The sequence below is a fragment of the Uranotaenia lowii genome, chromosome 2 (genome assembly GCF_029784155.1).
Source record: "Uranotaenia lowii strain MFRU-FL chromosome 2, ASM2978415v1, whole genome shotgun sequence".
NCBI classification, from domain to species: domain Eukaryota; kingdom Metazoa; phylum Arthropoda; class Insecta; order Diptera; family Culicidae; genus Uranotaenia; species Uranotaenia lowii.
Window position 1 is genome coordinate 432,472,819 of NC_073692.1, and position 22,072 is coordinate 432,494,890.

Sequence of the window (22,072 nt, forward strand, 5' to 3'; positions counted from 1 at the left end):
ATTTAGGGACATCTAAAGTTCCTGAAAATTTGGTCATTACCTATCACATCTGCACCAGCTGACGGTACATTCTCATTTCTATCATCGCCTGTTTGCGGCGATTCTTTGGCGGTGTGCGAGGTGGGGATTTGAGGCTTTTTAACATAAGTAATAACTGTCAGTAAATCAGGCGCACATACACGAACGGAAGAAGAAAAGCAAACGTATTAAGTGTGTTAAAATGTGGGACAAAATAAGAATCATAAAAAAACACAATCAAACAATAAAAATTTAAAAAAAAATACCATTCTGGGTCGACAGTTTCAGCAGATCGATACTGTTTCGCTTCTCGAAGAAGCGGCGAATTCTCCACCGAACAGTTTTGTCATACTGTTGGATATTTTCCGATGCGTCCGGTTCCGCTTTCGGGGACCTATTAGGGGTTTTCGGCAAAAACGGAACAGGGCTGTGTTACTTATTTTCGGTTTTTGGTAAGAATAATGTCCTTTACCACATTTACTAATAACCATCACCGATTGGGAAGTAAGAAGAATCCCTTCACCAAAAATTCGTTTCCTTTCTTGTTGTCTAATTGTTTTCAAATATCTATAAATAATACTTTTAAAAAACGGAACTATAACTTTAGTACCTAAAGTTGGTGAGTCCCTTTAAAATAAGGATTTTGAAATCAATTTCAAAAGTTACTAGAGTTTCCAACAATTTTCTACATGAAAGATTGAGAGAGTTCGACCACTTGACTGACTTGACTGACATGACTGACTTGACTGACTTGACTGACTTGACTGACTTGACTGACTTGACTGACTTGACTGACTTGACTGACTTGACTGACTTGACTGACTTGACTGACTTGACTGACTTGACTGACTTGACTGACTTGACTGACTTGACTGACTTGACTGACTTGACTGACTTGACTGACTTGACTGACTTGACTGACTTGACTGACTTGACTGACTTGACTGACTTGACTGACTTGACTGACTTGACTGACTTGACTGACTTGACTGACTTGACTGACTTGACTGACTTGACTGACTTGACTGACTTGACTGACTTGACTGACTTGACTGACTTGACTGACTTGACTGACTTGACTGACTTGACTGACTTGACTGACTTGACTGACTTGACTGACTTGACTGACTTGACTGACTTGACTGACTTGACTGACTTGACTGACTTGACTGACTTGACTGACTTGACTGACTTGACTGACTTGACTGACTTGACTGACTTGACTGACTTGACTGACTTGACTGACTTGACTGACTTGACTGACTTGACTGACTTGACTGACTTGACTGACTTGACTGACTTGACTGACTTGACTGACTTGACTGACTTGACTGACTTGACTGACTTGACTGACTTGACTGACTTGACTGACTTGACTGACTTGACTGACTTGACTGACTTGACTGACTTGACTGACTTGACTGACTTGACTGACTTGACTGACTTGACTGACTTGACTGACTTGACTGACTTGACTGACTTGACTGACTTGACTGACTTGACTGACTTGACTGACTTGACTGACTTGACTGACTTGACTGACTTGACTGACTTGACTGACTTGACTGACTTGACTGACATGACTGACTTGACTGACTTGACTGACTTGACTGACTTGACTGACTTGACTGACTTGACTGACTTGACTGACTTGACTGACTTGACTGACTTGACTGACTTGACTGACTTGACTGACTTGACTGACTTGACTGACTTGACTGACTTGACTGACTTGACTGACTTGACTGACTTGACTGACTTGACTGACTTGACTGACTTGACTGACTTGACTGACTTGACTGACTTGACTGACTTGACTGACTTGACTGACTTGACTGACTTGACTGACTTGACTGACTTGACTGACTTGACTGACTTGACTGACTTGACTGACTTGACTGACTTGACTGACTTGACTGACTTGACTGACTTGACTGACTTGACTGACTTGACTGACTTGACTGACTTGACTGACTTGACTGACTTGACTGACTTGACTGACTTGACTGACTTGACTGACTTGACTGACTTGACTGACTTGACTGACTTGACTGACTTGACTGACTTGACTGACTTGACTGACTTGACTGACTTGACTGACTTGACTGACTTGACTGACTTGACTGACTTGACTGACTTGACTGACTTGACTGACTTGACTGACTTGACTGACTTGACTGACTTGACTGACTGGACTTGACAAATGTCAAATGAACCGTCTTTGAAATATATTACTTACGTTCAATACTTCTATTTGACTGCAGTCATATTTGAAGTAAGTGCATTATCCCACTTTTTCAACTTCACGAATAAAACTATGTTATCAAAAAGTCAAGCTATACAGTTTGTTATTGATAATATTTTCATCAAAATTAAAAACTGAATTAGCACTACGAGTGTGATCAAATTAAAATAAACTCAATCGATTCCAAATGAAATAAGCAAAATTTTTTATACCAAACGGTTCTCTGAGTTCGCTAACCGCATCGGCTCATTTACCCTATTATTCCTTCTTAAAAAAAATTGTTCGAAAAAAGGTTTTCTACATTCTATCGCAAAAACCCTCCTTCGGCATTCGCTCGAGCCAAACATCCATTGTTTCACACGAATACGTCGCATTTCAGTCGCACGCACACACGAATGGTTGAGTTTTTTCAAAAGTAATTATCTTGACTCAAAACCTTTATCAAACATCTTGAAAACGTATGTATCCCAAAATCAAAACTCTCCAACAGTTTTCAAAACTTTTTCAACTGTTGATAAAAGTTCGGTCCTGAATATTTAATTTCAGATTAGATTAAACTCATTTCGAAAGATTGATTCTATATTACCAATTTAAAAATTAGATTTCTGTTTCATATTTTAGATTCTGTATCCCGTTAAGTATTCTTGATTTTCAGTTCGAATCATTCAACCAAAATACCGAGCAATATCTGGGCAACTGTGGGTGAAAACTCAGAATTTATAGAATAGTATTTAGTAAAAAATCTTTCTGTTTTTATCAAAACACTCCAGCATATTTTTCAATGGCTTCATTAGCTTTAGAAGTCTTTTATAAAATCATTCATGTGTGTTTTGGTAGCAAAAATAAATAAAAATATGTAGTTACTAGATTTGATTTCTTTGTTTGTTTTGCGAATGAATTAAAAAAATCCGGGAAAAACCCAGGCATTTCCAACAAGCCGATGGACCGTTCTTAAATTTTGTACAAGTCCGAATAAAACCAAGAAATCTAGCAAGCTTAAATGCGTTTTGTTTGAGTATAGAATCAGTTTTTTGTGAAGATCTTAGCCTTAAAGTTGCGAGTTTTTTTTATGAAGCGTTAAGAAATAAATGAAGAATCTTGAAGGCTTCATTTGAAGGAAAAACAATGGTGAAAATGTATAGAATACTAAAGAGTAAAAGTAAGAGATATATTTTACGGTTTTTATCAGATTTATTTTCAACTTTTGTAAACTCGATTAAATTTGAGATTTTTATTCAAAACTGATTTTTTAAATGATCTATAAAATAAATAATGTTAAACATCAATAAATGAATTTTCAGCTAGATTTTTCACCTTAAGATTGATAAAAAATTTTTGTCAAAAAAATTATTGTTTATTATTTATATTATTTATATAGAACCTGTCACAAAAAAGTTTCAAATTTAAATCCATTCTTTTAAACAGAGCGCAATCTTCAGAAAAAATTCAAATCACATTTGAAAAAAGTGTTTTTAGGTGTTTTTTGTGTTCAAACTGACAATGATTGAGTATCAAATATTAAATTTGAATCAAAAATAAAAATTTTGAAACTGTGATCTATTGCGATTTGAATCCTTAATGAAATTGACATATTAATATTCAAATTATTGATTGAAAATTCTGAGCTCCTAATCGATTTCTGTATTCAAATTCCAATCAAAAACTCCCAAGCGAATTTAGTTTCAGAGTCCCAAAACGAAATCTCTTACATTAAACTGTTTTTGATATTTCAACTCTGCATCATAAATTCCATATAAAAAAGTCTGATTTTTCAATTATTATGTTTTCATTTTTCGAAGTGATGAGGGAAAAAAATCTAATCAACGTTTAAAATACAAAACCAAGATTCATATCAGGATTTTGTCCCATCGAGGATCTGAATTGTAAATCTAGAATAATTAACTCGATTACATGCAAAGAATTTTAATTTTTACATTTTTTAATTTTTTTTTATTTGCAATCAGATCATCCAAGACGATTCAAACCTAAGCTTATTTGATATTTTTACCCACTTCTACAGCCCGGATGGATTTTGATCTTAAAACTTTGCAAATCCGGGCATTCGAATTCAAAATTCCAAAATTGTTTATCGAAACTCATCTTCCAATTTATTTGGATCAATGTTTTAATGTTTATTTGGATAAAATTAGCTAAAAATGGCTTTGGACGCAAAATACCTAATTCTGATTACTCCATCAAAATATTTTTTTGATTTTGCAAAACGACAAAATGCAAATGACAGATTGTCACCTTATTTTGCATACGTAAATAATACATTAGAAGCTAATTTTACTGCAGATTTCAACTAATTCCATCCTTGCAATCAAAAGTTATTCACGAGAGAATACTTTGAATTTCGAGAACAGCCCTTAGTACACAAAATAATATTTCTATGTTCTTTTAGTTTGGGATTTTTCGCAAAACCACTTGAGAGATTGTCACCTAATTAGATTACTAGGTAAATTGCTGAAAATTTCAATAGATTCCATCCACGCAATCAGTAGTTATTCACAAACGAGTTACAGTCCTTATATTCCTATCAACAAGTAAGATTTTTGTTGAAAAACTGCAGTAGAATTGTGAAGCTAGGATAAGGTTTCGAGGCTTTGGACTTAGTTCTGAGTCAAAGTTGTAACTATTGAATCATTTCAATTGATCATGAAACATTGATTTAAAATCTTAAATTTTGAGTTTAGAGAGGGATATTTTGCTTGACATTTTTAGAACCTCATGAGGAGGAAGGGGGGATGGTTCAGCCCCTAACCCCTTCCTCGTTCCTACGGCCATGATCCCGTTTATATAGAAATTGTTTTATCGGATCTTTACAGAGTACATCAACTAAATAGTATTTTAAAAAGCATCTTGTTGTAATACTACAGAAGCTGTATTACGTGAAGCCGCAAAGAACAGACGTACAGCTCGAACAAAAAATCGTCAAAAAAGTGAGTAAAATTTCAAATGACCAAATCACCAAAAATACGTTGGGAATTGACTACAAACAGTGCCATCTTTTGTGTCGTTCGAAAGTTACATATTAACTTTAAATTTCTAAAAAGCGTATATGGACTCACAAAAAAAATCAGTGAAATAACTACAGCTTTGGTTTAAGTTTTCGCACATCTTGAACAGTAATTTATGTGAGAAAACGCATCGCCTGTCAAACAAGAAAATTCTTGACAATCAGTTGCACGCAGCAGTAGTCATTCTAGGCATCTCAAAGCGGGTTACTTCCACATATCACTTTAGCATCCTGCTGTTTAAAATTTTGTATTTCTAACACATTTGAAGGAAACAGCTAATGACTTTTATGTTTTTTTTTTGTTCATGCAACATGATGAACGTATTAGAAACTTCAACAGCGATTTTCTTGAAGCATGCTTATTGAAAACTGACTGATACTTAGCCATTTTTTCTCAGCTTTGTTTTGACAATTCTGCTGTGTTTGGAGACATTTGGTGGCCCAGTCAAAACACAAAAATTGGTTCAAAAGAGGTGTTGGGATTTTAACTCAAGTCTCGTAGGCTAGCTTGTACGTCTGTTCTCTGTGGTGAAACTGTTTTATTATATTTGTTTGTTTTCCTAAAGTAAGTTTGCGATCACATTTTACAGGACCTATAAATTGTTACGACAAACTGGATATATAAAAGATGATTCATTTTTAAAAGTCACATTCTGATTCATTCCACACAAAACATCGTTGATAGTTTTGGGTTGAAGAAGTATCATATTAAATCATCTCGAGTCAAAATAATGAACCAGTGTTCAGATTGTAAATAATCAAGATTCTTGTTAAAATATCATGCAGTATCATTTTAATATTAAGACGCGATCATACTGCCCTCTAAACCATTATTGATATTCAGCTTAAATCTAAACACTACTCTACATCTAAACTACATTAAATTTAATATGTTTTAAACATTGTGAAAGTAAAAATAGGCTTACCTTTGGTTCTTCATGAACGAAAACTCGGCATCTTCGATATCTTCAATGTGGATGGATGCTGTGTTTTGTTTTGGTTTTTTGTTCGAATGTTGTTATGTAATTTGGAAGTGTAGCCAATGTGTATGTTTAAAGTTTGTTTTTTGTTTTGTTGGAGATCCGTTTTTTTTTTGCAATCAGGTGAAAAATACAGGAACAGGACAGCACACACGCGTACAAAAACATTGAGAATAAGAGCGGTTTGCAGTTTGCAAGGTTTTTGATTGCGTTGAACGGAAAACGTGGATGGACGTCACAAAAACAGAGATTCGGATTATTTGAAATATTTGATTTGATAATCGAATGGAAACGGACGGGACAAGAATGAAAAAAAAAACGAGAAAAAAAAGCAAAATGAGTACAGATTAGGTGATTTGTGTTGATGATTTATATGATTATAGGGGTAAATGGAATTTAGGTGGGATGAAATTTGGCTAAAAATGTTAAGTAATAGAAAAAGTGATCTAACATGCGAATGGATTTAGTTATAAAATCAACACTAGATTGATATGAAATGACATTTTTACAAGTTTCATACCACATGACTCCTAAGTTTGAGTTTAAAATTTTAATTTAAGAATTAAACCTGAATCCCAACTGATTTTGAGAAATAGTTTACGTCATTTTCATAGATAGGATTGTCTTTAAAAGAATGAAATGATGCGATGAATGTGTGATGGCAGTATGAAAAATCCGTTGATCGTACAAATTCTACTGGGTAGCTGCACGTTGTAAAGCGATAGAATCAGTACAATTGAGCTACTTGAAAAATTAGCTGTGTTAGACGAAACTTCAGTCAGCCAAGTAAGTATGAAAAATCACAACACAACAAACAATGTTAGAACGATTTAAATTATCTCTAATGATACTACCTGCCATTTTGACTCTATAAACAGTCTTTTAAGAGAGTGATTGAAACTACCTTCTAGTAGGTAAGTAGGACAGATGAGATCCCATGAGAAAAGGGTCTGTGGGTCTCGGGTGCGTGGGTGACGCTTTTTGAGGTTAAGTGCAAATTGTTTACGGAACTAAATTCCGGCTAGAACGGCTTGTACGGATACTTACACTTGTCCTGCCTTCTCTTGCGCCGGCAGATGCAAATGATGATGATGCAGATGAGTATCACGGCCAGAAGGAGGGCGGCCACAGCTGCTATCAGGATGTACGGCGTTAGGATGTCGCCCTTCAGCCACCACGCCACATAACCTACAAAAGACACACGGCGGTGAATTAAAAGGAGAGTTGTTTTTCGGGAAAAACAAGGGACCATTTTCCACTTACCGGCCACTTCAATCTCGCACGGGATCCCTAGTCCGACGCTGTTGCTGGCCACACAGACATAGGTTCGCATCGCAGACACGTCGTTATCCAGTATCAGCACACTCTCGTACGCGTCGCCTCTTGTTTTGTGATTCTGCAGGGTATCGTTCTCGTACTTGAGACTCCACTCGAATTCCGACTCCTTGGGGCTGCCGATGGCGGTGCATATCAGCAGGTCCTCATCTTTCACCTCTTTCCGCACGATGGTGCACGTGGGCTTATCTGCAATGAATGAGGAAGGGGGGGTATTATTTGGCGAGCGACAAAAGCGGTCGTATCAAGATATTCTATTTGTGGCGAAAATATCTCCCGTTCGATGGCCACAGAGAACAGACTAAATGTTCTAATTACTCGAGCATATTTTGGTTTTATTAAGTGACTTCAGCGTCTATTCTCTGTGACATCGAATAACAGTGAGATGGTTGCTGGGGAGTTATCTTATCGAACCGAGCCAATATTAGAAGTGTTTTCGAAACGAGAGGAAATTTTCCCCAACATGGGAAGAAGCAAACTCCGGGATCTGGGATCCGGCAAAGGAGAATAGCTTACAATGAATATCGATAACGGCATCGGTGCTGTGGTTTCCGTGTTTGTTGGACGCTGTGCATGTGTAAATTCCGGCATCCGATCGTTCCATAACGTTATTCACCGACAGAGCGCTTCCCCGGGAAATAACATTTCCGTTCCGGGTCCAGACGAAGGTCGGTTCCGGGTAAGCCCGGGATGAGCAAACAATTCGGGGCGGAATTTTCCCTTCCTCAACGGAGATGGCCGGCGTTGTAAGGGTTGTGTTTTCCGGTGGATCTGGAAAGGAAAATCAAAGGATGAGTTTCGAGTTGTTATGTTTTTGGCCAACCCGCTGCGCATATTGTCTTACATTCCACTCCGAAGTAGGTTGTGCTCCGGACTCCGGGGCCTGCCGAGTTGTTCGACGACACACACGAGTAGTTGGAGCTGTCACGGATGCGATCCAGCATACCACCGGGCCAAGCGGACATGTTGAAGTGCTGCAATGAGATTTTTAATCAAAATTATTCCCTAATTAAATTACCCTCATCAGCATCTTACCAAAACAGAATGAACACTTTCGAAGTCTCCGGTTGCCGGGTCTGCGGGTCTATACTCCCATCGGATAAAGTATCGCTCGTCACTATTCTCAATTCCAACTCCATCTTTGAACCAGGAAACCTTACACAGTGGGACGCACTCGACTCGACAAGTCAATGAAATATTGCTAGTCGCAAACAGTGCTCCCGTATAAGGATTCAGCTTCTGGATAAACGCAGGTGGGGCATGAACATCTAAAGCCACCACAGCCGCATTTCCCTCGCCACCATCGTTATACGCATAACAAGAAAAGTTCGTCCTCGAGTCCAATCCAACTGGATCAACAGTCCAGGTGGGAGTCACCACATCCATTACCGGTTTTCCACCCCTTAGCCACCGATACCTAGTGGCAATGGGATTGCCTCGATCCTCAACCGTACAGTTGAAAGTCACACTTCTCCTCTTGATACCAATCTGAGGGTAAAAGGCAAGTGTAGCATTCCCCGGTTCATAGTAAATATCCAACGGATTGTCATCGCTGGTGTCGCCCCAACCGGCCACATTGAATCCCTCGCAGGAGTAGTTTCCGATGAATTCGCGACCCACGTTCTGCAACAGCATCTTCGTTGGATCCACCTCGCACAAATTCTCGTCTCCCAAGCCCTCGCCATCGCATTCGGGGAGTTCTTTCAAGAATTCACCATCCAAGAACCATCGAACCTTCGAAAGGATCAACGGATTGCCGTCCTCGATATTACACAGCAGCGTTATGTTAGCCTGTTCGTTTTCCACCACCGGAGTGTTGGGTTCCATGTTCAGCGATACGGTGGGTTTGTCTAAAAAGATGATTATGAGTTAGAGTTCTAAAGTTATTTTTGTGGAAACATCATGAACTTTTAACGTTAAAAATATCAGTATATCAATTAAGTCGTTTTTAATAAAGAAAATAAGTATTGCTTCGTGTTTTCAATATTACTAAAATACCGTCGTAATTTTAATATAATGTAAAAAAGTTATCATTGATTGATAACAAAATGATCATGACAAAGCATCTCATTTTCTCAGCTTCCATTTTTCGATGCCGTAAAAAAAATTACCCAGTATGACGGATTGGCTTAAGGTTATCACCTTCAAACTTTATATCAATTTCATTAACCTATACCAACAGTGTTGATGTAAACAATTTTTTCGGACAATCACCAATTTTTTTTAAATAAATATTTTAAATGGTTACCATTCTTGGCCAAAATTCATCAAAATGCAAATCAAAGATTCGCTTTTTAAATCTCGTTTCCATTTACTGGAATATGATTCTTTTGCATCACGCAATTGTAGATTTCAAAATTTCATCCATACAAACATTAATTTTTATGATTTCACCTAGTAATTTTTTTTTGTAATATTTTATACCCCTAAATGTATGTAGCACCTTTATGATTATCTTTAAAATCATTTTTGACAGAAAAAATGTTAAATTCAACTCGCAAAAAACCTAAAATTTCTTCAATTGATGGTTTATGCCTTATGACACCATAAATATAGAAAGAACTATTAATTTTCAAATGTTTTCATTTGATTTTTCATTAAAATCAAAGCTTGTTGAAATTTAACCCTTTTTTTTAGAAGGTGAAAATCGTATGTTTTTGGTAAATTAAAAATAACTGGTGAAACCAATATTTTTTCGGACTACGTCAATTTGATGTCCCATCAACTTTAAACTTTTGATGAACAAACGACATGATGATCTGTGTACATTAAGTTTTTAGACGCCATTGAATTTGGAAAGTGTTGAAAGATGTCCAAGTTGGCCACTTTATAAATAATCAGATTGAGTGAACTTAAGGTGTCAAAAGTTTACAAACAAAAATTCTGAAAGATAAATCATCTTGTGTTTTTGTGGTAATAGAGCTTACTAATTTTTGTAAAGAACACACTTGCATTCATCTGATATCAAAAGTGTTCGAGGTTCTGAGTGGTCCCGAAAAGGTCTTGTATTTTTTTTTAATGTGGAAATTGGAAGTACAAAATTGTCCAACGTTACGTTCTGCCTTCAACGAATTTCCACTTAATCTCTTCAGCTTTATCCAGATCGAGATCGGGGTCTGTTATTTAAACAGACCGAAATCCGTGACTTTGTCGATAAGATATTTCCGATATTTCATTTTATGTGAGTCACGAAAATATGCCACAAAATTTTAATTTTTCTTAATATCCAGATCAGGTTTCCTACTAACAATGTTTTACAATAATGATGTAGCTTATTTTAATGTGAATCCAATTCGCTTCTACTCAAATTAATTTTTTTCGAATCCAATCCAATGGTTTCAATCCAATCTATTCAAATTATTCTTGACTTTATGCTTACGTTGTATTTTCTGGAAATCTAACCATATAAAGAAAAGTTGACAGATAACCCGCTTTCAAAACAAAATTTGGGAGAAGTCTTGCCCGGCCCGGTTGCTTGGATTTCATTTAAATCGCCCATTTTTTGCCCGGATTTCCTCAATTTATTTGCCAAATAACCAAAAGTGGTACAAATCGTATAATTAATTTTTTTTTGAGCAAGTTGTATAAAATAGTTCATGAAAGATTTATTGGAAGCCTAAAATACGATTTAAAATCTGATGATAAGTTTTGATGATTTTTTTCAATTTAATTTTTTTCATTTTTGTTGAGTAATTCCTGGATTTTGACCAACTTCGCCCGGATATTGCCCGGATTTTTGATCGACGATTTTATATCTAATGCCCGGATTTTGCCAGATTTTTATATAAAATAGTCCGGACACGTGCTTAAAAAACCTGGCAACCTTAATATAAAGTGAAACAAATATTTCGTTCTTCCATTTCCATCAGATAACGTTGGAAACACTGGCATAATCAAATGAAAAATCTTGAGAAGTCGGGAATTGGTATTGTGTTTTTTAACGTTAACTTCCATATGACAAAAATGTACACGATATCAATCTAACATTCTTATTTGTTTGGCATTTTGAGAGTGTGAATGCATTTGCACTCTTCAGATTCCAAGTAAATCAGGCTTTTCATAGATTAGTTGTTTACGATGAGCTGAAAATTTTTGTAATAATTTCAATTGAGTAATGCTTTTCAATATATTTTCATATAGTTGAATATCTTCCGAAACTTAAAAAATAATAAAGTATCATAACTTTAAAAGAAGGCTTGTTTGAAAATGTCAAGAGCATATACACTGAGGTCTTTGGAAAAAAATAAGACTTCAAATCAGATTCCAATCAATATTCCGAAGCTTAACTGACCATTATAGAACTGTACAGAATGGATTACAAAAATTTTCATATCGATATGATTGTACCTACTAAATGCTTCCTAATCGCACCAAGATATTTGAAAACTGCCGGGCAGTTTTATTTGACTAAATAAAGAAATAAAATTAAAGGTAGGTACTTGAATGGCATAGAATGATCGAAAATTTTTCACATTTGAATGGAAATAATTGGTACACCGTTATAATTATATGATGGAAAATATAAAATGCACTTTGCCTTTGATTGTTGCATACATAAGGTTGCCAGAATTTTTTCCACTCCCATCCGGGCCTAGCAATTCCGGGCATTTTTTCAAAAAAACCTGGCAAAATCCGGGCATGGATTTCAATTTTTCAAATCCAAAAACCGGGCAAAAACCGGGCAAAACTTAGGTGTAATTATACATAAAAGCAAAAAAAATGCAAAAAATATTGAAATTAATATTTTTTAATGTAATTGCAGACTTCCAAAAACTTTTTGGAACACTTAAATATTTAAAGGTTTATAAAAGTAAATCAGCGAAATTATTTGAAACAACCGTTGAAAATTTCCATACCGTTAATCTATTTTGCTGGAACTTACTTAAAAACTATGATTTTTTTTGGTGTCTTTGTGAAAATTGTGAAAAAATCCGGGCAATATCCGGACTATTTTCACGATATCCGGGCAACCGGGCCGGACCGGACTTTATCGAAACTTTGCATCAAATATCCGGGCAAACCCGGATAAAACCGGGCAATCTGGCAAGCTTATGCATACATCAACTACTCAAAGCTAAAAGGATTGAGGAAATTTGGAATCGAAAAGAGAAAGATGAAAATGTTTTTTTTTTTTAATCTGAACCAAAATTCCACAAAAGGACGCACAGTGGAGATTTTTAAGCCAAAAAGGGTACAGAATTCGGACAAGATAGTCTCGCTTGAAAGGTTTACACCGTTTTTTTAAAATATAAAATGACTAAAAATGCCTCGTTGCCCGATTTCCTCAATTTATTTTTATGTGTCACGGCATATTTCCGATTGTAGCTAGCAATCTATTTAGCTACAATATAGATAAATGAAATTTTTTAATGTTAAAATGTAAACTGAATCGATTGGTATATTCCAATTTTTGGTTGACCAACGACAAATTTGCCAAACTATTTTGCCTGTTTTCCCCTAAATTTAAGAAATTTTTCAAAGAGGTGCAGTCAAGTTAAGTATAATCCAGCAAATTTTCATCTTGAAGATCATTTTTGGTAGATTTTAAATTCATCCTAAAGCCAATTGTTTTGCTTTTTTTGCACTGGAACGAATAGAAAAAGCTTTATTTATTTTTTTCATTTTCTGATCCATTGTCACTTGTTGTATCTAAAGTTAAAACAAAAATCCGGGTACACCAATTGATTCCGTTGACATTTTTCAATAAATAAAGATGGTTAACTTGACTTTTTTTAGCAAAATAGATTGATACCATTGAAATTATTCCATTACACCTGAAAAAAAAATGTGGAAATCGGGCAAAATAATGAATGTCTCAGAGTAATTTTATCAAAATGTGGTGTGGACCATTTGATTTCTCGTGTTCCTGACTTGCACTTTATCAAGCCGCGTGTGTGCAGATGTTTGAAGATGTTAAACCTGATAATTTTAATTTTTATTTTGCTATGAAATACATGACAATAATTAAATTCAACAGAAGCTTACTTTGGATTCTCGTAGGTCGAAACAAGGTTATTTCGTGTTAAGCGGATAATTTTTCGCCTGGCACGAAAACTCAAATCAGATTCCCGAATTTATCTTATTAATTAAGATTAATCACCGTGAATTTTGTTTTGAAATGAATTTTTACGGCCTTATCGGTGAATGTTATGTTCTCATAGTGAGAACATTTCAAGAATTGAATATTATAGATGGATAGAAGCAGATTAGAAGAAAATTACAATTCTTGAAATGTTCTCACTATGAGAACATAACATTCACCGATAAGGTCGTAAAAATTTATTTCAAAACAAATTCATCTGAGAAACTGATTTAAAGCTAATTGTAATTATTCTATAATTATCTAATTGAATTGAGCAACTTACGATTCATCTTATAAGTGGACTTCTCAGCTTGTTCTCAGATTTTAACAACATATTTAAAAATTTTAATTTTTTCTTGAATAACGGCAAATATACATGGAATTTTATCACCTTTTCGATCACAAACTAAACTAATCCAATTTTGTAATATATTTCTTGGGTATATCCAGCCCTCAAAATTCAAAATGTTGAAATTTTTGAAATTTTTATTTTTGTCTTGAACAATGGCCGTCATGACACTTGGCGCCAGAAAAAAACTGAATATAAGGTTTTTTTCTTAAACTCACAAAACTTTCAATATTTTTTTAAACTAGTGATTATTTTTGTAGATGAAAAACCTATCCTGAAGAGAAAAAACTTTTGACGGAATGATTTTCATGAGTATTGATAAAAAACTTAGCAAGATGAAAAGTACGTTTTGTTCTCAGTGTATCACCTGTGATCCACTTTACATATTCGAATATGTATATATTTTAGTGGAAATTTATGTTAACCATCATTTGATTTAGCTGAAGAAAGCAATTTTCTGCACGTCAGTATTTTCATTTCAGGATAGTTATGAAAACTTGTGAAATTATTGAACAACAAATTTAAATTTGAAAAAATCAAACTTTTGCGCAGCTTTTGATCTGCCGAGCAAAAACTAGTCAATCGGTTTTTTTAAATTGTGTACAATGATTCTTCATTCACACCTGCACATTTGGTGATAACATGGTGTTGATCCAAAGTACCCAGTTCAAATGCGAGCTGTGTGAAGTTGTGGATCACCTGTGCTACCATGGGAAGGAAAAGGTTAAATCCTTAAGGTATCTAATAACTATGTCTTCTTGTTGTTTCACATTTTTAATGCGCATCAGTACAAAGCATTATGGAATACGCTACACAGATATGGGCTCCTTTTCAGAGCACACAGAGTTACCTCCTTGAACGAGTTCAACGTAGTTTTATAAGGTATGCTTTACGGCGCCTTCCCTGGACTGAACCGCTTCGTCTTCCGTCTTACGAACGAAGATACGCCCTTGTAAATCTGGCGCTTGAAAAACGTCGTACCGAACTTCAGCAAACTTTTATTTTTGACACCCTGACTCATCGTGTGGACTGCTCTTACATACTCCAGCGTGTCAATTTATACGGTTCCATGATGACGCTCCGACAACGCCAGTTTCTCTGGATACCTTACCACCGTACTGCGTATGGTCGAAACCACCCAATCGACAAATGCTGTGAACGTTTCAATGTAGTGTACCATGTGTTTGATTTCAATGGGTGTAAACGTAAATTTAAACTAGACATAAGTAGAATAACCTAGTTTTTAAGAAATTTGTCTGTATGGTAATTCCTTATTCAAAGACCAAGTAATATAAAAAAAAATTAAAAAAAAATCTCATTAAAATTACCAAGTTTCAACAATCGCATTTTTGGAAGTAACATGGTGCACTCTAAGAAGATATGGTCAACAGTAAGATGGATTTTACATACATATATGAGGAGACGAATAAGTAGTAAGAAGATAGTCATGATTAAGTCGACGGTGGCCGATTCTAAGTCTAGTCAAAACCTTTTGTTCATAATGATCGTTTTGATCAAATCCTGGGAAAACGTGCCTATCTTTTTTGAAAACTCTTCCTTGGATGGACCTTCATTAGCAAATTGGTCGGCTCTCTCGTTTTCAATAATGTCGACATGTCTTGGATCCATACCAATATAATGCTTTTACTCTTCATGTACAATTCGCAAGATAATAAGAAGGTTGCAAGTGCTTAAATTATTCTGTTAAGTAAAATTTCTGAGGGTTCAAAGAGCTTCAGTTTGAATTCATCTGAATCTAAATGAAGAAAACAATTTGTTTGACGAGTTTATAAAGAAATAATTTTGTGCTCGAGCTACATGTAAGTTCAGCTTGTTATCAACTACAAACTATGGCATAAATATACAAAGAAGGCTGCCTCCAAATGCAACTGTTTTCCTTGCATAGCTCTTCAAAAAGTTCCACAGTGTGCCTAAAAATAAAAGTCGATAAACTTTTTTATAGGACGCTATCTCAAAACCGCTTGTCACAACGTCATGAAAATTTGCGCATGTAAATATTACATTACTAAGCAACTTCGCTGGAAATTTGATAAACTTCCATTCATACATACGAATGTTATTCACAAAACAAAGTTTTGCATTTTTTTGAATACACTCATAATGAAGTGTATTGGTCTGAACCGATATTCAGAAAATTTCGTTTGATTTTTTTTATATAATCAGTTCAACTAGGAAGATCTATTATACTTGTAGAAGTGACTAAAACATTTTTTTTTTTTCGAAAAACATAACAACGCACATTCTATCAACTACTGAGTTCTTTAAGGCACGCAAGAATTACAAGCATACCAACAGACATAAATCAACTCCACCCGATGTCCTTTAAGCCTATTAACACTTTACTGAATTTTCCCCATCAAAGCGAGTTATGTCTACCTACTTACTGTAAGGCTGTTGTCTCGCAACAGTAAACATACACAATGAAAGGGCAAAAGAATGAATCTCAACATATCAAATGTCCTACATGATATGACGAATCTCGTCTCGCCTCTGACACACAACTTAACCTCTCCCAGTGCCAGGGGCTAGATTGATCTGCGTTGTGACATGACAACAAAGTCAACCACCAACCAATGACAAAGTTTTCGCGCGATGACTTTGCCATAATCTGGTTTCATCATCTCTTCGCATTCATTCATTCATTCTCGTTTGCTATCTCTCTCTCAGGCAAAAATAACATAAAACAACACAGCCTCAGCCTGAAAGTAGGCTTTGTCAATGAGTTCGGGACAATGAATCAAAATCAACATACAGTAGGTACAGTACAGTGTGGTACAAAATTATACATACACAGAACATCGACATAAATCTCGTTATCGGACACGTCGGACCCGATCGAGTTGGACAGCTCGCACGTGTAGGTTCCGATGTCGAAGCGGGTCGAGTTTTTGATCAGCAGGGCCGTTTGCTCCGGATTGCCCCCTTCGTATCGATGAGCTCCTCCTCCTAGCTTGATCTCCTGTCCATTCCGGAACCATTTGACGATTTCCAGGGACGCCGGGTTGGCCTCGTAATCGCAGAACATGAGAAAATCCTTCGTCTCGTTGACGGTGATGTTGTCCGGCTTAACCGAAACCACCGGTGGATCTGCGAGTCCCGAGTGAGAGGGAGATTGGTGCGTCGTGATTCGTGGTGGGGTGATTTGTTGTCCGGGATGTTTCCACAATGTTGTTGTTAGCAAAGAGGCACAAATGGACGGGAGAAAAGATGAAACAAATAGGTAAGTACACAAACAGAGAACGTTTATAGGTTAGTTGCTATGGGAGGTTGAACATAATCCGGGGGGCCAGCTCTCGGATGGACATAAATCATGTCATCGCGGGGCAATTTAATACCGCTGATACTGCACTCTCCCTTTTCTCTCTTTTGTGTAGCGTGCGAAATTCATCGTGGGGGTATATGTATATGTCGTAGAGAAAAGAGTGATTGCAAGGGCTTTCGGGAGGATTTCGGACACCGGACATCGAACAGAACAGAACCCAGGACAGGGATTTCGCTCGATACTCACACATGACCTCGAGCGTGAGGGTATCGTGCAGTGGCCGGTCGCCGTCCTCACGCATCACAATGTTGTCTGCCTCACAGCGAATCGATGCACCGTTCTCGAAGCGGGTTGCGGTAAAAATCATCTGACTGATGGTCTCGAATGTGCCGTCGTTTTGTAAATACTGCAACACCAGGGGAAGAGAAAAGAAAGCAGAAAAAAATCAGTTACATGGATGAAAACGAAATACTGCGGTTACTTTTAGAGGTTTTTATCCCCACTATTTTCTAGTGCAAATCAAAGTGCTAAACCGGTAGGGTTGTCAGAAACCTTTTTTTGAATGTTTAATTCATTTTATCTTGTCTATTTTTTCATATTTAATAAACAAACGAGAACCTTTATGCTTGACAGTAAACTAATATTTACTAAACCCATTATAATTTTTTGATAAATATGTGAAGAAAAATTGTTTTCATAAAGGCCATGAAACACGAATATTTTTTGCAATTTGGAGTTGCTTATTTATTAAGCTGAAACTTTTAAAACAGTTTCAAAAATGCGAAAAAGGACAAAAATGACAAAAATGACAAAAATGACAAAAATGACAAAAATGACAAAAATGACAAAAATGACAAAAATGACAAAAATGACAAAAATGACAAAAATGACAAAAATGACAAAAATGACAAAAATGACAAAAATGACAAAAATGACAAAAATGACAAAAATGACAAAAATGACAAAAATGACAAAAATGACAAAAATGACAAAAATGACAAAAATGACAAAAATGACAAAAATGACAAAAATGACAAAAATGACAAAAATGACAAAAATGACAAAAATGACAAAAATGACAAAAATGACAAAAATGACAAAAATGACAAAAATGACAAAAATGACAAAAATGACAAAAATGACAAAAATGACAAAAATGACAAAAATGACAAAAATGACAAAAATGACAAAAATGACAAAAATGACAAAAATGACAAAAATGACAAAAATGACAAAAATGACAAAAATGACAAAAATGACAAAAATGACAAAAATGACGAAAATGACAAAAATGACAAATAAGACAAAAATGACAAAAATGACAAAAATAACAAAAATGACAAAAATGACAAAAATGACGAAAATGACAAAAATGACAAATAAGACAAAAATGACAAAAATGACAAAATTTATCATATTTACATCATTGAGTCATGAAATTGTTTGACTCAACTTAAGTATTGATATTTTATCTAAATTCTTTTTCATTAAAGTAAACTTTCCTTTATAGTTAAAAATTAGCTACAATGGCGTTGCGCAATACTTTTCCCAATGTTTGTCATATTTGAATCCCTTTTATTTGTTTTCAATTGCCAATAATTTTCCCAAATTTCAATTTGCAATCAGAGCAACAATTTGATCATACCCAAATGTTTTAATCAAAGCAAATTTAGCCACATCCACACGAAGCGCAAAATTTAAACATACCAATCATCGAATCAATTTCGACTCTCTGGAGCCACTAGTCAGAGCACGCATGTATGCATTCCATAATATTCAACGTGAAACAAAACTGAGGCTGTTTGTAATAACCGAAAAGCATGAAATATCAAAGTTCCATGCCGAGGAAAATTTGCCAGCCTGCCAACCAAAAGCCAAAAACCGAAAGCCATAACCCACAAACTTCCGATAGTAACCCTTTGCAACAACCAACAACTCTCCGGGGATTTCGAGACCGGTCTCCACTTCCGGCAGACGACGACGATAGACGAAATTGTCAGAAACCCACTACTAGGTACCTACTATAACACATAACTGCAAACTGGATGATCCCCAAATGCATGCATGCAGCACCAGCACAAGCCAAACGGTGTGGTATCAATCAAAGTCAAATCAATTCTAAATTTAGAGGAAGTTGGAGCCCTCACTCCTCTTCAGCTCAGCTCAGCCCAGGTCCTTCCTTTTTCATTTTCGACCAATTGTGTGAAGAATGATTGTGCCCGGTTTTCGAAATGTGGAAAACTCTCAGATGGATTGCGCACCACCAACAGCAGAGCGCCAGCATTCAAGCAAACAAGATCAATGTCGTCGTCGTCTCGATTTGCTCAAAGGTTTTTTTTCCTCAATTTTAGGTAGGTGAACTCGTCTCGATGAGGCAAGGTGAGAAAACCGTTTGCCAACAGGAAAAAAGGGATGAGAACTCAACGAGAAATCGCTTCTGATGGCAACCGTTCGGTCGAATCAAGTTTTGATTTATTGTCGTTGCCTCACTCTGGAGGAGCATTTTCTCATTCAGTCTTTCCCACTCACTAGGTTTTTGATTTTTCAATCTTTGTTGTATTTTTGGGGGGAACATTTTTCACTTTTTATGGGACACTGTCCCTAACATTTTTCATCGGAATAATTGAGTGTTGCTTATCCGTTCACTTCCGCTTCTGCTACACCCACTCTGAGGGGGAGAAAAATATGAGCGGTCATCTCGTTCGACTGGGGCCTCTGGGGCAATAAATGTAGTTTAGAAGTTGTCATCACTTTCTCCCAGGCTTTTTGATCGATAGTTTTACAATTGGTACGGAACACGAGTTTTCACTTAGACAATGAGGGAGCTGATTGTAAGATCGATGAGAATCATATAAAGGAAAATGAACTCAAACAATAAATCAAAAAAATGGCGCACAGTGATATGAAAGCACTTAAACAATCTTAATTTAAACTAATTAAGCAGGAGATGGTTGTTCAACTACCTTAAATTCAATAAAACACGCTCTATGTTTGTTAATCTTTTAGAAAAAAAAAAAACATTAAATAAGATTATCAGGGCAAGATAAAACGTACGGAACCCTGGGCAATTTGTCTATGGTTCCCCTTTATTATTTTTTTTATTTTTTAACCCTTCATTTCATGATTTTTTATTTTCGCTTGAAAATAATTTTACACAGTTGCAGATGATGTGTACATCAAGAAAAAGAGTAAAATAAAATACGATTTTTCACTTTTTTCATACATTAACGAAACGAAGGGTTTATTCAATTTTACAGCTGAAGCAGTTTGCTTAACAACTCCTCAAGTTATTAAATTTTCAAGACAAGGTAAACTGCCTCAACACCCCTCCCTCCATGGAGAACTTTTCGAAGTAAAATGTTTAGCTCAAGAAACTAAATAACCGTAGTAATGGGGAATCACTTGATTCCAACTATATCCAAAACTAAAGGTGAACGAACATGTCAGAAATTGGCTCGATTTCGGCGAAATTTAGTCCTTTATCAATCTAGGCCTAAATCATTTAATTAAAAACACATTGATATTCATGAGTTGAAACCATTTTTTTTATTTTAAATTTTGATTTGCAGTTCAATTAAACTTTTGTATTGAAACTCAAATTTTGACACTAAAAAACCCTACCACGTTTTAAGAATGGAGTGGTCTTAAAGTGTAACGACACAAGTTCATCATTTGAATCCAATCAAAATTAATTCAGCAAATACTGATTTCACACTTCAACCAGTTGGTTGCTGTTTGACAGATGTTCTCTACTATCGTGAGAAGAATCAGTTAAAATAAATTCAAAAAGAGATTCAATAGCAATTTATTGATGATATAATTTGTTTTTTCAAAAACAAATTTAAGCCTGAATTTTATTTTGTGTTTCTCTGTGCTCTTTTGAATGTTCAACTCCACAGTTGAAAGGATTTCGATTACTTACATAAGGCCACAGAATCACATGTTTTCCGTGGTGTAGACAATTTTAGAGGCAATTTCGAGAAGTTTGGGTGTCCTGAATCTAAATACATATGAATATTTTTCTAAAAAACTTTTGTAGCAAGGTCAAACTCTTATGCGAAGTGCCCTCAATTTTAAGACTTAAATTAAAAACATTACAAATAAATTAGAAATTTTTGTTTGAAATCAATTTTCAACTTTCCAAACGACCGAAAGTTATTTTTCTGCGAAAAAAGATTTTTTTTTATTGTTCACTTTTCCCCATTCCCTAAAATGCGGGAGTTTTAAGAGGTTTTAAAACTTTTAAATCTATTTGAATATTGGATTTTGTGGGCTTCTAGAAATTTGTGGACTTTGAATTCATAGAAAAAAAAATCGTCAACGGAAATAACTTAATGGACTTAACTATGCAATTTACACAAAAAAAAATTTTTTTTTGGTATCAATTGTTTTAATTGTGTAAGAAATGATTTTGAAATAGTTTTTTCAAATGTGGGATGACCGAGAAATTGGAAAACGGTTGCCATGAACCGAGTAAATTTTAGAAATTTTGATCACCAAGTTATGTCGTGAGGCAGAAAACTATGTAAATAAAAAAATAAAAAAATATAATAAATTGCTTAATGAATTTTTGATGCAACCGAATTATTTAAATTTTATTGCCGTAATAAATGTTGCAAAAAAATGTGAAAAAAACATCTCGGACATATACGGGGACGTTTGCAGTAGAGCAGTGGTTTTCAACCTTTTTCCCTCACTGCTCCTATATGAATCATTTTAACGTAATTAAGAAAATTTTCAAACAAAATGATAATCTGGCTC

General features: G+C 35.4%; 2 protein-coding genes across 12 annotated transcripts in view; one reads left to right on the plus strand and one right to left on the minus strand.

The window, feature by feature from the left end:
* The window catches only part of LOC129747362 (hemicentin-1-like), a 485,337-nt gene that overhangs the window by 210,967 nt on the left and 252,298 nt on the right, over positions 1–22,072 (plus strand). The gene's annotated exons all lie outside the window — the stretch shown is intronic.
* The window catches only part of LOC129747363 (hemicentin-1-like), a 46,123-nt gene that overhangs the window by 2,084 nt on the left and 21,967 nt on the right, over positions 1–22,072 (minus strand). Inside the window, exons 6-15 of the mRNA XM_055741538.1 lie at positions 17,558–17,717; positions 16,840–17,136; positions 8,633–9,447; positions 8,442–8,571; positions 8,114–8,368; positions 7,526–7,786; positions 7,310–7,450; positions 6,209–6,266; positions 285–412; positions 41–154 (exon numbers count right to left, since the gene is read on the minus strand). Coding sequence (XP_055597513.1) covers positions 41–154; positions 285–412; positions 6,209–6,266; positions 7,310–7,450; positions 7,526–7,786; positions 8,114–8,368; positions 8,442–8,571; positions 8,633–9,447; positions 16,840–17,136; positions 17,558–17,717 — 2,359 coding nt within the window. The remainder of the gene's footprint in view (positions 1–40; positions 155–284; positions 413–6,208; positions 6,267–7,309; positions 7,451–7,525; positions 7,787–8,113; positions 8,369–8,441; positions 8,572–8,632; positions 9,448–16,839; positions 17,137–17,557; positions 17,718–22,072) is intronic.